This window comes from Anas platyrhynchos, chromosome 12 (genome assembly GCF_047663525.1).
Source record: "Anas platyrhynchos isolate ZD024472 breed Pekin duck chromosome 12, IASCAAS_PekinDuck_T2T, whole genome shotgun sequence".
Lineage (NCBI taxonomy): Eukaryota > Metazoa > Chordata > Aves > Anseriformes > Anatidae > Anas > Anas platyrhynchos.
Genome location: NC_092598.1, coordinates 4,913,206 through 4,929,857, shown reverse-complemented (window position 1 = coordinate 4,929,857; position 16,652 = coordinate 4,913,206). Strand labels below are relative to the sequence as shown.

General features: G+C 41.6%; 1 protein-coding gene across 3 annotated transcripts in view; it reads left to right on the top strand.

Moving 5' to 3' along the window:
* The window catches only part of CMIP (c-Maf inducing protein), a 128,403-nt gene extending 112,253 nt beyond the window's left edge, over window positions 1-16,150 (top strand). For all 3 annotated transcript variants that reach the window (XM_027466765.3, XM_072043727.1, XM_072043726.1), the window contains exons 11-21: window positions 563-628; window positions 1,725-1,751; window positions 2,227-2,275; window positions 3,760-3,867; window positions 5,638-5,754; window positions 7,116-7,256; window positions 8,211-8,258; window positions 9,037-9,183; window positions 10,561-10,666; window positions 11,795-11,865; window positions 14,173-16,150. In XM_027466765.3, coding sequence (XP_027322566.2) covers window positions 563-628; window positions 1,725-1,751; window positions 2,227-2,275; window positions 3,760-3,867; window positions 5,638-5,754; window positions 7,116-7,256; window positions 8,211-8,258; window positions 9,037-9,183; window positions 10,561-10,666; window positions 11,795-11,865; window positions 14,173-14,226 — 934 coding nt within the window. In that variant the 3' untranslated portion in view covers window positions 14,227-16,150. The remainder of the gene's footprint in view (window positions 1-562; window positions 629-1,724; window positions 1,752-2,226; window positions 2,276-3,759; window positions 3,868-5,637; window positions 5,755-7,115; window positions 7,257-8,210; window positions 8,259-9,036; window positions 9,184-10,560; window positions 10,667-11,794; window positions 11,866-14,172) is intronic.
* The last annotated feature ends 502 nt before the right edge of the window (window positions 16,151-16,652 follow it).

Below are 16,652 nucleotides of genomic sequence, written 5' to 3'. Positions count from 1 at the left end.
TCATAATTCAGAGATTTGTGAATGGATTGTGAATGTGCACGGCAATCTCTGGAAAAGTTAAGCAAGGTACACCAAAAAAAAGTGTCAGATGGATGCCGCGCAATTATTTTCTAAATCAGCCTGTGGAATTGTATTTGTTAGGTGTGGGTCAAAAATGGGGGCTTATCTTTCTTTCTACAACTAGACCGATGCCTTCTAGCAAAGGAAAATAAATTCCAATTAAATGCAGAATAGAGCTGTAAATAGCAATGGCCTGGTAATTGCTGTACCAACCTAGATGAAAGTATTACTTAGTGATTAAATGTCAACAGGTTTCATAAACAGCAAATGTCTTTAAGTTGACATAAAGAAGGCCTCTCATTGTAAATACCAGATTTATTGTGTCCCTGTGGAGAATGTGCTGAAAATGGAACGGGAAATGTCACCGTAGCTCTTTGGAGTATCTCAATAAAGCAAAAGAGTTGTTGATGCCTGCAGTAAAAAGCTTTTGACTCCTCGAACTAGCTGTTGACAAACCATACTCTGTGCATGCTCTCCTGTTAATAAAATGTTCCTCTTTCAGGTCAGACTATGATGACTGGAGACCAGCCCTGGCCAGCTTGCTTCAACCTATCCCGTTTCCCAAGGAGTAAGTTTGCCCTGTCTTAGTATTTACTGATAATTCTTGTTAATGTTGTTTTATGGTGAAACAAGGTCAGGTAAAACCTGACTGTAATAGTGGCTTTGTGCCCCCAGTTATTGAGGTGGGATTCAGAGTTGACTTTTACAGATAGAGGCACCCAAAGTCTTCCTCACCTTCATCTTCCTTCCCCACTTCTCTAAGATGGTCTAAAAGAGAAAAGTGGTTCACTAGAGACAGGCAGACATAAAAGGAAGGGAAGCTGGTGAGGAGGAGAGTAAAGTGAGAGATTTAGTGGAGGAGGATGCTTCACTGGCGTCACAGAGACTCGTATCGTTTGTATTTTGCATTAAATGAAGAAGCTACCCTACGGATCTGCCAGGCTCCCTCGGAAACCTATTAATGAGCAGTAGTGTTTATAAAATGCAGACCTCCACGGACAAACATTACAACCTATAATTGTACAATTTGCTAGCTTATCACATCCCCTAATGACCTGGTGTCTTGAATCACAGAGGTCTAATCCTCTGTGCCAGGTTACCTGGGCTACAGCAAGAGCTTGGGAATAGGCAACAGAGGCATCATTTACCTAAGTCAAACTCGAGTCCTGGGGGAGGTGTAAGCCGTACCATGATGCAAGTCACTTCACAGAATGACCATTAATTGCTTTGCTGATGTATGATATTAATTAGGTTTGAGCATACTTTGATTGCATTGCAATTAAAGAATTCACCTGGCTGTTGGAGGTAACCAAAATTCTGTTCATAATTATATAGCTGCATTGTTAGTCTCTCACTTGGTTTCTTCTGACCCCGAAGCTCCCACTGATGTTAGCCTTGGATGCTTGTTTAAGGCAGAATGCAGGAAGAGCCACAAGATTCAATCCAAGTGCTATTTTTTCTTCATTTTTTCCCCCTAGGTTAATGAAGGAGACTTTACCTGATCTTTTCTGGAAAGATTATTCTTTTTGTCTTGTGTGCTGCAGTTGCTTAGCAAATCCTCTTATTATCTGGAAAGAAATGAAAAGTGTTTTTTTTTTTCTTCTTTATTTCTTTTTCCCCTTTCCTCCTCACAAATCCTCATGATATTTTGTTTTGAATTTCAGGGCGCTTGCACATGAGAAATTCACAAAGTAAGTTGGTGCTTGTTTGTTTCGTTAAGGGGAGTGATTACTTAAAATACTTGTACTAGTCAATAACAGCAGTGATGCATTATTCAATATGGTGTCTCTAAGGTTTTTTATCTGTGTGGGGCTGTGAGCATGTTCTGTTAACAATATAAAGATGTAGTTTTCTTTGTAATTTACTGCGACAGCAGGAGCCCAAGGACCAAAGGCACTAGATGCTGACAGAATTTACAAACCAGTTTGTCGCTGCACATCTCTGAAAGCTTTTCTAGACTGTTTTGAATAGACTGTGTCCTTGGTAATCACTTTTAGACCTCCTATTTCCTTCCTGTGGAAGCAGTTCAACTTGTTTCTCTTTAGAGTACATCGTTTAAAGTGTAATCCAAGAGAACTGTGACACTTGTGTGAATACTGCAACCAGCAGCTGCTTTTTCTTGTCCTTTTACATTTCTTTTTTTTCTTTTCTTTTTTTTTGTTTTAGGGAGCTGAAATACGTGATTCAGAGATTTGCAGAAGACCCGAGACAAGAAGTGAGTTCAGTGCCCATTTTCACAGAGCATTAATTGGAGGGATTGCGAGTATGCTTGATCCTTCCTTAAGCAGTTTGTTTCAAAACACAGTGTAGTTTTGCTGTTCTTGAGTCTCAGAGGGGTTAGTAGCCACTCAGGATATACTGTTTTAGTATCAATGGTTCCTTCCCTTATGTGTTGTGACCTTGTCTGAGCTCAGTTGATGTCCTTATTCTTCAGTAAACTGCAACCAGCAAGATTTCCCCAGTTTCTTGATTCTCTCCTAGCTTTTTGTCTTCCATATGAAAAGAAGGGAAGCAAAATCCATGGATCCATGCAGCTTACAAAAAAGCAGGGTTTATTTAACTGTGTTTCAGTTACATTTTGTGCAAATGACCGTAATTCTCATAAATTAGCAGGAGAAAGGGGGTAGGAGGTACGTTACTGGAACGAGTACATAGCTGTAGCATAGCCTCATGGTGGCTGACTGCTTCATAGCTGTACATGTAATGTGTTTAACATAATCAGCTCTGGCTGACTCAGAGGGGACCTCTCATCCACATTCATATTTTTGTGCCAGCATAAAGAGGAGAAAGCTCCCCCGAACTGTCGGTGAGGAGCTTGTGTTGTCATCATTGCCCGGAGCTCATGGTTTTCATTGTTTCAGCCTTTGTGAGCAATAGTCACCCTTGCTGATAAGAAAGGCTTTATTTTTCAGAATGGCACCAGGATTTCATCTGTCACTATCATTATGTCCCCAAGTAAGGGGGCATGGACTTTACCTCCCCTCTGACCTCCTCAAAAATTAAATCAGAATGTCTGTGTCTATTCAGTGAGGAAAAAAAAAAAGAGGAAAAAAAAAAGCTTAATGGTGACTCCTCTGTTAAGATGTAGGACTAGATATAGTTATCTCTACAGTGATGCCAGTTCTTCTGTGCATCTTCTACCTTATGTGTCCCTGTTGCATTTTCTGTGTTGGCTTCTTTCACCCAGACTCTGGTCAAGTCTTGTTACAGCAAGACTAATAAGAGTTTTTCGTGATTGGAATGAGCAAGCCATCAGCCTCTGCATTTCGTATTCAGATCATGTCAGAAGTATAGACACATGCTGAGAGGACAGGGGGAAAACAGCAGAAGCTCTGAAATTTGAGGTTTTTTTTTTCTTCTTCTTTTGCTGTTTTTTCTTTTCTTTCTTTTTTTTTTTTTTTTTTTTTTTTTTTTTTCTCAAGTGAAAAGAACTGTTCTAGATTAGAGCCATTTTGTGTTTGATTTCTGTACAGGGAATGAAAAATGACATGCAGTTAGCAGTGATATAATTTCCCTCCTCCTTTATAACACAAAAAATGGATTTTGCGAGTAAAGACTTGCTGATGTGTCAATTGGGGTATTAACCATGAAACTTCCAGCAGCCCCCAGTTTTGCTGTTACCTCTGTTCGTCCAGTGTGGGAGACACTGGTGGTTATTGGCAGAAACTGTAACCTTCCCAATGTCTTCTCTTTTGGCAGGTCCACTCATGTTTGCTGAGTGTGCGGGCTGGCAAAGACGGCTGGTTCCAGCTCTACAGCCCTGGAGGAGTGGCGTGTGATGATGACGGAGAGCTGTTTGCCAGTATGGTACGTGTCTGCAATAATGTGAGTTTAGTAACTTCTCTTCAGTAAGTAGGTAATGCATAGCTGGAGATAAGAAGCTTTACATGGTTTTTTTTCCAAAAAAAATATCTAATTCATGGTTCTGTAAGCCACAAGTATTCACTGGGAAACCTAAATTTAAGGTGCCAAACCCATTGCTTGCAGTCAGAATTTGGTTAACTTTTCTTTTTTGAACTTTGGCTTTTAACTCGTAGAAGGACTAGAAAGAAAATAACAGATTTGAATCCCTGATGCTGGCAATGTTTTCCTGTACCACCTGGATCAAGTCACATAGGTCTCACTGTGTCTTAATTCTCCATGTATCAAATAAAATGGGAATGTCTACTTCCTTCTCTTGGCTAGGGGAAAAACATGTTGATGTTGGCTGTTGGCATACAGTGAAGTGGCTTTCATGGGGATGTATGCTTCATGCATCTCCTGTATGCTGAACGTTTTGGGACCTGTAGAACATGCATGTCTGTACTCTTAACTTAAACTGAGATTGATCCAATATCTGTGAAATAGAATGGACAAAGACTGTTCACAAAAGGGTTCGTGTGTCTTCACCGCTTCTGTGTCTTTTTGTATTTGGAAAGAAAATGTCTACAAAACAAAATACTTTCTCCCAAGAGCTTTTGTGGTCCATGATATTTATGAGCATCAGGAGATGAGGTGTATGAAAAAGTGCAATGCTAACATACATGAATATGCAGTACTCTTGTGCCCTTTGCAGGGATGTCCATAAATACTTAAAGAGCTGCTAATGGCTAACCATAAAGTTTGAAAAACATCTTGTTCTAAGATGGGTCTTAAATTTGTCTTAGCATCAATATTTTCCATCTCTCAAGAAAACCTCCGAAAAAGCTTAATAATGATAACTGTATGAAATAAAATCTCATTTGGCTTGAAGCTCACCTTTTTAAAGGTCATCTGAGCAGGTGGATACTTAAGAAACAAAGATTTTGTATTCTAAAGGCCTTGCTGGCAGCAAAGCCACAAGGAAAAAGAATTGCATGGTAGCACATGATCTCTATAGAATTGACCCCGTCATGGAATGGGTATGATATTTTCAGCACTATTGAGCATATCCCATGCAATACTGAGGACCAGGGAACATATTTACAAGCGTATTGTAGGGTGATACTGGTTTAGAGTCTGCATGGTGGATCTCTTACTGCTTAGGTGACTAAAAACTACAAATTGTCACATAGTGCTCTGCCAGCAAGCTGGTGGATCAGCCTGGGCCATAAAATAAGATTTTTGGCTAGGAACCCGAAATTCTCTGCAGTTAAATCTGGGACATTTAAATGGGAAAGGATATTGCCAACCTTTTTTGTGAGAAGAGACTCATATTTGATTTGTACAAGTGCATTCGTGCCATAGGTGTCATAGTGTGATACCATCCAGTGCTTTCTGGAGCTGGGAGAGTGTCTGCAGGACATTTGACAGCTAGAGGACTCAAGGGAGTTTTAGGAGAAGCACATCTTTCCTTTCACTTTTCCCTGAAATGAAAGACATTGCCCCTTTCAGGGCAAAGTGAAAGGAAAGACATGCTTTTTGGCCTTGTTCAAAAAGTCACTTCCAATCAGTAACAAAGCTACCAGGAGGCTGCAGCCATAATAGTAACAAAGGCCTCGTTTTCTTTAGGTTTGTTGCGAATACTTAAATTTGTTTGACTATGTAACATTGTCTCTTCTAAATGCATGTTTTTCTTAGGCTCACGTCTCTAATTTTAGCTCTTTGTTTCTCAAATAGGTTCATATTTTAATGGGATCCTGCTATAAAACAAAGAAATTCCTGCTTTCACTGGCTGAAAATAAATTAGGACCTTGCATGCTGCTGGCTTTGAGGGGTAACCAGACGATGGTAGAGGTAAGCCCTAAGCATACATAGTCATACGGGTTTACGAGCAGCACTCAGATTGAGTTTCACACTGCCTTTCCCAGAATTAGATCTAGTGGAACCAGAGAAGCTGAGTTCAGGTCTGCGTCATATCAAACACCAGTAGCGGGTAGTTGTGTTCCCCTTGATTAAGTGGAATGAAATATTGTTGCTCTGCAGACAAGAGTGTGAATTACATGAGAGGTGGCTGCAAGAATTTTTGGACCGAGAGATTGTTTGCTGTAATTCAGTTGGAGAGACTGTGGTGGGAAATAAATGGCAATGAATGTACAGGCTGTACCGAGGGGTCAGGGTGCAAGGCAGTGAGACCTTTCCATGACTCAATGCTTAATGCTTGCCTTGCCACTTGCAAAATCAGCAGTGCTGTGAAAGTACATTTATAAAAAATATTTGCTTGTATTAAAATGCATTTTTTTAGTGCTTAGGATAGGTTATTTTTCTTGCATTAATAGCAAATATTATTTTTCTGGGTTTCTTCAGAGAAGTTTCTTGATAAACGCCGTCTTACATTTTAAAGAGAAACAGAGGGTGATTAAATAGGTGGAAGGAGTTGCAATTTTTGCAATATAATGTTACTTGATTTTTTTCATTATAAAATGAAATGAAAATGCAAAGTTTTTATTCCCTCCGTAATTTCATTGATATGATAATGTAGCTGAAAATGAAGGGCAGCATGGAGGGGGCAGGTTGTGTCCCACTGGTGTCGTCTCCCGGAGTCTGCCTTGCTCCTGGGGCGAGTCAGGTGTGTTCCCCATGAGCTGGAGGGTGTCCTGGCTGCAGCAGCCAGCTTCCAGCATCCTTCCCCTCATTCTTTCCCCATCTGCCTCATAGACCGGGTGCACCTCACTTAAGTTCTGCTTGCACAGAAAGCCCAGCACTTAGGGACGGAAAATCCAGCACTTGGCTGGCTGCACGGCTCTGCTGCTCATGCATAATACCCCGAGTCTGCCACTCTGCAGTCCCGCCAGTACCTGGGAAATACTGGATCAATTGTACCTGCTCTGATGAGGGCTGTGGCATGAAGCCATCTTCCAGGACTGATGCAAAGTAATTGCACCTCTCAGTCAGAAGGAATGAGCGCTAATGGAAGACAGGATAGATAGGGTGACTTTCAGAGATTAGAGTTCATTCTTTACCAATAAAAAATGTGTTTCTTGTGTTGGGAAGTCAGTAAATGTTGCTAAGATCCTCTAAGCTAGCCTGTATAATGCATGCTCTAAAAACTTACCTGGTAATTTAAACTAGCATGCCTATGATAATTAGGATATTTGGAAAAAAAAAAAAGTAATTTAAGCACTGCAGTGACCATTCTTCTTTCATTCTGTTGCTAGATTTTGTGTTTGATGCTGGAATACAACATCATCGATAATAATGACACGCAGCTCCAGATCATCTCTACCCTGGAAAGCACAGACGTGGGAAAGAGAATGTATGAACAGCTGTGTGACAGGCAGAGGGAGTTAAAAGAGCTGGTATGTCACCCTGCATGCAGTATTGCCATAGCACATTGTGGTCTGTACTCTCCAGAAATGGAGGTACAAAAGAAAGACAAGCAGGGTGTGAAATTCCTGGCTAACAACAGGATGGGAGCAGTATTTAAAGGATCTTGCTGTGAATGTATATGCTGCATGATATTCACTGATGGGTCTAATCCCATACTATGTTTCTGAGTGATATTCAATAACCTGCTTAGAATCTGCATGGAAGAATAAAGGTGAAATCTTGCTGCCTTAAAATCTTGTAAGTCAGCTTGTCAAATTCTGCCACCTTTTGACATATGAGTAGCAAATGGTTCTGGGGCCGGCCAGCATTTCTTAATGCTTAGACATACACATTTCACCGAAGTGTTCTTTAGGTCTGGATTGCAGAGCCCATGAGAAAATGAATTTTTCCTGATTTTAAAGACAGGGTCTATAGCTTGAAGATAAATCTGCTCTCATTAGCACTTTTTCACCTCTGCAGACATACCTACAGTCTTCCTCTTCTCCTTTCCACATTTACATTTCTCTTCTACAATCCTCTTGCTCACTGCCTGAAAAGAACATGCCTTTTTAAAGTCAATCAAATGATTTTATCAGCTGCACGGTCACATCCCCCTTTGCTCTCGGAGCCCAGCATTTTAAGGCTGCTTCCTTTAAAGTGAAAGTAAGGGAATAAAGGCTGGCCGAGTCAGACGAAATGCTGACCCATGGCACGGAGACTGCTAGCTGTGGTTAGTGGCAGTCCCCTGGGTAGCAACAGGCCTGCATCTAGCACGCTCAGAAAATAAACCAGTCAATGCAGAAAAAGCAGGGAAGAGGTGGAAGGGCTGGCTGGGAGCTTTGAAATTGGAGTAGGGTTTGTTCTGGTGAAAAGCTCCCTCTACTTCAGTTGGTCTGAAATGTAGAATGGCAACCTCTTTGACCAAAATATCTTCTCTCTTACAGCAAAGAAAAGGTGGTCCCACAAGGTTAACACTGCCATCCAAGTCCACAGTAAGTTAATCTCGTTAATAGAAAAATAAGCTTTGTCTTTCCATATTGAACACTTTAAGTCTTTAAACACTTGATAAATGTTTACCACGTAGCACAGTGGTTTTGGTAGGTCAAGAGGGGAGCCCTTCCACTCTGTCAACATGACTGGAGTTTACACAAGCAAGGGCACATTTCTGCTCTTGGGTCTGCACGCCAGTTTCCAAACCCAGTGCAAGCAGCAGGCTGTCAGATCTATACTGGTGCACAGATTTGGAATGCACAGTTGAATCTAAACATAGATTCGGGGACCAGATTTTGCATTAAAAAAGCAGACTTCACAATTTGCAGTTCTAGATCTTACACACTGGTGTCTGAAAGAAACCCGTCACTGTTGCAGATAAGAGCAGTGAAAACCCAGAGTAACTTCACTGAAATGGGTAACAGGTCTGAGCACCTTTTGGATCTAGAATTTGCTGTGAAATCTGCATTAAGTTAAACGGCCCATCTTCACCATGAGCTTTGAAACTGAAGCCTTGGTGTCTCATAAGGATACACAAGGAAAGAAAATTCGTGTTCTACTGTCTGGATGCGTTTTTCCCAGGGTGTGTGAAGCAATGCTGCCACAAGAGCTCAGCTGCTTGCCAACAAACAGAAACTTCTCTGTGTGGTTCTCTGTTACTGTAAACAAGTGGTAGAATTGTGCAACCCTTGCTGGTTAGCAGTATCAGTGACACCACTGCAGATGATTGCAGCCTGAGGAGTTGATAATCTTGCTTATCAATCTGGTGTTTGCTTGCAGGATGCAGACCTGGCCCGCTTGCTAAGCTCGGGATCTTTTGGAAATTTGGAAAATCTCAGCCTGGCCTTTACCAATGTAACAAGTGCTTGTGCCGAGCACCTCATTAAACTGCCTTCACTCAAGCAGCTGAACCTGTGGTCAACTCAGGTAAGTGCTTTGCAGACTGAAACTCAGAGCAGGAACCCATGCTGACTAATTCTGAAATTTCATGTTACGTCAGCATGAGAAGAATGTGTGAAAAGGCTTGCATAGAATGAGCTTGTCGGCATGCTATTTTTACAGGGCCTTTCTATGGTCTCGTTCATCTTGGGAACTGATTTTCTTTTTTAATTTAAGAAGGATGGCATTTAGCTTGGGTTGGAAGTTCCAGTTAGGCATTGTTGATGCTGGGTACTTTACAGTACATGTGCCACTGTTCATCTGAGAAGAGCTTATGCTTTCACCCCTTTAGGACAAAGAAAAGACACTGTGCAGCTTAACTGGTCAAGCGAAACACACAGTCACTGCAGTGTATGTAGGTAGTGAATTGCTTTGAGTGCTCGTCAACCAGAATTTCTTTAAAAACAGCATCAAAATAAACTAAGATAATGAATACGTATAAGGAAACTATAATGAGAATGCGGTTATTTTGTAAGCAAAACGAGGCCAACTTAACTGAATAAATCATTCAGCAGTTAATTGAAAGAGCTTTTAAAGTAAATTTTTTCTTCTACGTTTGCCTGCTGGTTTTGGTCTCTGAGGTTCTCCACTGAAGAGTTTTTTCTTTATTTTCTGTTAGCACCTATTCGTAGTGCTCACTAAAAATATGATAGTTCCCAGCACAACCACAAGAAGCAGTACTTTTTTCACTAAAATGTCATGTAAATATCTTGTCTTGTTTTTCTTCCAACTATTTTTGTATCCCAGAAATTTTCCTCTTTTTGTTTGGGGAATAAGAAGTAGATAGTCTGGAAACTAGCAAGCAGATTCTATCTCCTGTGGATTTGTCCTAGCAGTGTAACTTCTGGATCTGAAAACTCTGATGCTTTTTGATCAAAATCAATTTATTTTCACTAGACAAAGAGACTGCTTTTTGTATTATTAAAAAAAAAAAAAAAAAGAAAAAAGTTTAGATTCCATTTTATTTTGTGATATCCTGGTTTCCATTAATCCAGAATTTAGAAACAGCAGAAATGAAGAGGGTCAATAGAACAATTACCAATCAATAGTACATTGTTCTTGCGACCAAAATAGCTAATTAATACCACTTGCATTGTGTGCTTTTTGTGATGTGGTTGGGAGCTGGCTGAGACTGCCATAGCCATCTTGTATAGCCTGGGTGGGAGCCCTCATACGCAGTGCAGACATCAAAGGCGCTGTTCTCATTAACTGGTGGCCTGTGGATAAACGCTGGGTAGTGAGTAAGGAGACCTGTACTCAAACCCACAAAATTATTTACAACCTGCAAGCCCTGTCCTAAACGTGCGCTGTTTGCACAGTGCTGTTCGTGCACTTTTGTGAAGGCAGCTTTGCTTGCCCCCACAGTTCGGGGATGCGGGGCTGCGGCTTCTGTCGGAACACCTCACGATGCTGCAAGTGCTCAACCTGTGCGAGACGCCCGTCACGGACGCCGGGCTGCTGGCGCTTAGCTGTAAGTGACCAACTCGAGCTATGGAGGGTAACGGTGTGGGTTTGGAGGAATTCACATGGTTCACACAGCAGATTTCATTCTTGGCTACCACAGTGACGTAGGACAGGCAATAGTTGTGCTGAGATTTAAACCGTCCTCCTTCTTGCCTGCTCGAGTCTGACTCGAGTTTGGCTGCCACCTGAGCCTGCCGTAATGCTTCAAGCATTCTTTTTATTTTTTTTTAATTATGTTTTGTCCCAGACTGTACTCTCCCTCTTGCCTCTAACTGTACCGGTGTCATTTGTCTCAATCTCACATCGTGACCCATCACCCTGGGACTTCCCAGCCTTTTTCTCACTCCCTGCTCTGCGCAGGAGCCTGTGCTTGTGGTGATGGAGGGGAAGATTGCAGAGCCACATAGCAGCTTTTTAGTGAGATAAGCAGCTGTGTGCAGCAGGTTCCATATTTTCTGGCATGTCTTGCTCCTTCTTTTTGAGGAGGCTAAACTCTGGCCGTTCTCATTTGGTTTCATATCAGAGCTAAGTAGGGCAAGGGAGTGTAGGGCCATGTAAGCAGCATTCAGGATTCCCCTCTGCACTGAGCACTGCGTGATGTGCCACAATGAGCCTCTTCCTACATCCAACAGAGTATTATAAACCTCGTCTGTTGGGTTTAAAGGGCTCCTTTAACAGGCTTGATCTTACACAGACATGCCAGACAGGCCAGTAGTTACAGCTCCTCTTAGGAAACTATTCTGCTAAGTGCTGGAGCCCAAAATGGAAATAGGTCAGGGGGAGAAGGGCTGCTGGTTCAGCATGCCCCCTGCATACAACAAGCAAAGCACTGAGAACAAGCATTGCTCAGAATAATGTGCAGGAAACTGATTATGAGAAGTTGCCTGAACTCCTTTGAAGTCAGTGGACTTAAGCATATGCTTAATGGCCCTTCCTAAATAGGGACTTTTTCCTGGATGAGGGCCCAAACAGCTGTTTATGCATTTGTAGCTCTATATTTTACACTATTCAGCTTTTTCCTGAGACTGCAGCACATAGTCATGTCTTGTTTATGCTTTAGCCTACCATGAGCCTGATATTTCAAGAAAACGCAGCATGATCCTAAATATGTGTGTATGTGTGTTTTCTCTTTTAGCCATGAAGAGCCTGTGTAGTTTAAATATGAACAGCACCAAACTTTCAGCAGATACCTACGAAGATCTCAAGGTATTTCTGAGTTAACACCTGTTAAAGATGAGAAAACTAGCTGGCCCAAGAGGGTCTGCAAATTTAGCAAATGCACAGTGGTAGTGCCCAGTGCAGAGAGCACTGGCCCTGCAGTGTGAGTAACGTGACAGTCACCTGAAGAGATGTGGATTATTTTAGGAGGATAATGGCTGATGCATCTTTCTGAGGTTGTTGGCTCTGATGGACTCAGGAAGTGTTTAGTCTATTGAGTGGATGAGCATGAGGTGGAATCAGAAATGAAGTCAGGTCCTTTTTTTGCTGGAGCTATCAGCGGTGAAGGTTTCATGAATAGGAGCATAGTGGTTGCTACCCATGAGGATGCACAAACAGGGAGAATCTAGAGCACACCTCCAAAGCCATGTCTTGTACCGTTAGCAGGACCAGAAGTAATGTGGATGAACAGCATTACAGAGATTTGGTTCATGACGCAAAGGAAGAATTAAGGGCATTGGGAAAGGTGCAAGTTTATCTTGACACCTCTTGGACTAGAACTGTGCTTTAAACAGAAACACCTGCACAAATGCCCAGTTCCCTTGAGCTTGATATGTAAGATGCCTGGTGTTACCATTTGTACTGTGAATTTACAGCCACTTCAGCAAAATGGTAAAGAATGAGAACGGAGCTGTGGGAGGGGAATGGCCCCAGGTGGTTTCAGACAAAGACTGACTGAGATGTGTTGGCTTGTGCGACTTCACATGGACTTTTTCTTCACCACTCTGGTGTTGTGTGAGTCACATCTCCCCCCAGAGTCTTACCTTGTAAACCTATGTGCTTAAGATGAAACTCTACATTATGTTGTCGTGTGTTGAAACCTTAGATCGTGCCAGGTTTACTCAAAAAGGTCACAACCTTGGGTTGAGTTTCAAACTCGTGGCAAGTCCTGAAACTGCTCTGCTTTCAAAATTCACTGCAAATGTATATCTTCAGTTCTGGCTGTGGAGCCAGGCCTCCCCCAGGGACTCAGTTGCAATGCTGCTAGCAGAGATTTTTCAAGATCAAGTTTTCAAAACTTGTGTCACAATTGTATATGCAAAGAAGTCGTCCTTGGAATTAACAGCTGGCTTGCAGATGGGTTCACACAATGGAGCTTGTATCAGGCCTCAAGCACTCACAGACAATCAAGGTCAATGCTGCATTTGGCCCAGGGCTCTGAAATCGAGTGTATTGAAAGGATCCTCCAGTCCTACGCCTGCTTCCGAGCCCTTTTGCCACTAACTTGAGGCTGAAGCTCACATTTTCCAAACCGGTTCCCTCTGTTCCGGTGTTGCATGAACAGTCCTCAGCAGCAACACAAGAGAGTGACTTGCCAGGGCAGACAGCAGAACTGGCGATGAGCAAAGTCGTGTTGATTGCACAGGATTAAAAAAGCTGAGAAAGACACGCGTCACATTTTCCCTTCTCACCTCTTTCATCAAGATGAATCGTAGTGGCTATTTTTTAGAGCAACGTGCATGTTCAAAGGGAGGGGAGTAGTTTCTCACCCTGGGGCGCGTGGTTATAGGTCTGTTGAGAACACCTCAGCCTTCAAAGAATTTGTTTTTGATACAAATCTCCCCTTCTTCTCCCCTCAGTCTGCAGCAGCATTCGGGGCACAAGGCAGTGATGCCATTTCCTCCTCACTCCTGCTCCCACCCCACTAAACACGCTTGCACACACACAGACACCCACATATGTACCAGGCGGGCTGAACCAGACAATAAATAAACACCCACTACTGAAGTCATTATTGCCTAACTGAAAAATTATTTGCTGGCAGTGTCTGTAGGATTATGACTAGCTCTTATCAAAATATGCGTGCACATAAATCAAGGAGTGAGGTAATAACGACTCCTAGAAACTTTCAACTTCCCAATTATGCCCCAGCCTAATTAAATGTGTTCGGGTTTGGAGAATTAGCTGTATGAGTATGGTCAGAGAGCATGAAAATGGGACCGACAAGTAGGAATAGAACAAAAAGTTGATTGCCACCTGTTTCATGTAGGATAACTTGGGAACAATGAGTCCAAATGTGTTGGAGTTTGTGGAACTGAAACCACAAAGGCACCAGAAGTTGCTAGCACTCTCTAAACTTGTTTAATAAATGGAAGGAGAAATCAGGCAATGCCATAGCGTGAAGGCTGCTGCAGTTTGAGTCTGTTGCCGTCACGACTGCAGCTTGACAAACACCTTTTGATAAGCCTTTGTAGAAAAAAAAAGGCTGGGATCTGATCATGGTTTTTGTCAGTTGTAACAGAGCCTATGTCCTGAAAGCATGTAATTAATTCTTTTTTCTCCCTCCCCACGCAGGCTAAACTGCCCAACCTGAAAGAAGTGGATGTTCGCTACACCGAAGCGTGGTGAACTCTCCCTGCCTCCAACTCTCTCTTTTGCTTCTGACAGGAAGGAAAAGATTTTTAAAACAAACAAAGAAAAACAAACCGGAAAAAAATAACTTTTGGCTAATACCTGTAGAGCAGTGAGTGCTGGGACTTGGTGGTAGGAGTCGTGGTATGAGGTGGAGGAATTGTGTGTGTCAGGGGACAGGGAAAGCCTGGACCTGGCCGAATTCTTGCAGCTTTGTGATTTCGGAATCAACGTAATTTAAATTGAAAAGGAGAGAATTAAAAAAAAAAAAAAAAAAAAGATAAAAGAGGAAAAAAGAGGACTTTGTAGCAGCAAGGGGAATATAAAGAGGAAAAAAAACACCTTTGTGGATTTTCTTTGCCTTTGTGTTTTATGCCGTGTGGAGAAAAAAAATATATTCATTTGTCATTATTTACCTGGGTTTCCTTGGCTGGCACAGTCCGAACTCCTCTTTGACCAGTTTTGCTCCAGAAAATCAAACTTACAAAAATCTCAAGAGAAGAAAACCAAAAGCGATCTGATTTTCACCCCCCCTCACCCTGTGTCCTCTCAGTTGTTATGCAAAGTAATTTTGTTGTACATAAGATTTACATAATGCACCTATTTAAGAAAATGGTTCACAAATAACAGGTCTGGGACCTGTCTTTTATTTATGAATTGTTAATTCTTTTACCCTTTTTTGCGTATAGTACTGTATAAACTAGTTTGCTGTCTTGTTGTTATTATTATTTTTTTTAAAGGAAATGTCCTCAAAGAATTGCCTTTTAGTAATGCAGACTGTATTATACTCCCTCTCTGTCACCACATTCATCGCTTGTCTTTTTGATTTCAAAATGCCTCAGATGTTATTAAATAGGAAGGAAAATATCTATCATAGGTATGGTTGTTGGGGGAGGGGTTGCAGGGATTAATAAAAATGAGATTTCCTTCCGAAGTCTGGAAAACTTTCTTTAAGTCTTTTAAACCACATCAGATTTAACCATGGGTGATAGGGAAAATTTGTCACTTATTTTGCCAAGGGGTAATAACAAAGCTGTCGATTTTACAAATTGCCTCTGTTGTTTTCTGTTTACGTCCGATATTTCAAAAAGTGAAAAAAAAGCTCTCCCTCCATTTTGTGCATAAGCTTTTTTTTTTTACCTTTTTTTTTTTTTTTTTTGCCTTTTCCTCTTCTCCTCCCTTCCCTCCCTCCCCCTACCTGTTCTGTGCACGCATTGTTCTGCATGTTCCTCTGGGGAGGCTGCAAACATAGCCTTGTCGCTGATCTGATAGCTCTGACCTGTCTGTAAATGTGACTGCTACGTTTTTTCAAATTTTCTTCCACAATTGCTTAGAAGATGATTTTTTAAAAATTGTGGTTTCTTTTATAACTATGCTGTTGACTTTTTTTTTTTTTCATAATGAGCCTTCATTGTACAGAGCTGCTTATTTAAAAAGAAAAAAACAAAAACAAGTTTTTCCTCTGTTTTAACACCTTTATTTTATTCTTCAGCACCTCAAGGTTTCACATACAGCCAATGTAATTTTTTATATATAAATATATATATATTTAATCTTATTCAATGGAAGCCAAGCTTTGTTTTTGTTTTTGTTTTTAAACTTTGTTGCTATGTAGACAACCCCTACCCAAATCATGTTCTTTTTTTCTTTTTTTTTTCATTTTTTAAATAAATGAAATGGAAATTGAGTCTTAACTCATGTAGTGTGCCAGGTTTTTTTTTCCCCTTCAAATCCCAAACTGTATGCAGATACAGTATGGGAAGAAAGAAGAAAAAAAAAATAAAAAGGAAGAAAAATTATGCCAACATTTTCCTTAGCACTGTTGCTTTTACCAATGGTTTACTACTACTGTTCTGTAGCTGTGTACAAAGAGATGTGAAATAATTTCAGGCAAAAATAAACTGTAAGTGACTATCTTTTAGCTGCGTGCTTTGTGCTTTCTTTGAAGGAAACTTTCACCGGCCTGGTGAGTTGGGGATGCTGTAGGAGGCAGAGCTGGAGCCGGAGGACAACAGCTTGCCCAAGGATGGTGTCATCAGGAGCCACATGTGCTCATTGCTGCCCTAATGTAGGCAGTACTGGAGAGGTTGGGGCATTTCCAGGCTGTGGAGGGGTTTCTGTGTGTTGAGGCGCTTTGCAGGGCAGTGTCCCAGTGGGGTGCTGCGCTTGTGATTTGCTCTCTGTCCGTGGTAAAGCGCTCCGGTGTGTGGGCTGGGTGCCAGCACAAAATCCAATCAGGCCCCACTTAGAAGAGCTGCTGGAACTGGTTTCAAGAGCCACTTTCATTGCCTATGTTACCTGGTTCGTATTCTCCTATATCTATCCATATTTCTGTCCTACTCCACAAAACAGACCTTAGGACATGGAGAAACACCGGCATTTTGGAGTGTGTTCCCAGCCAAGGTAAGAAGTGCTTGAAGGAT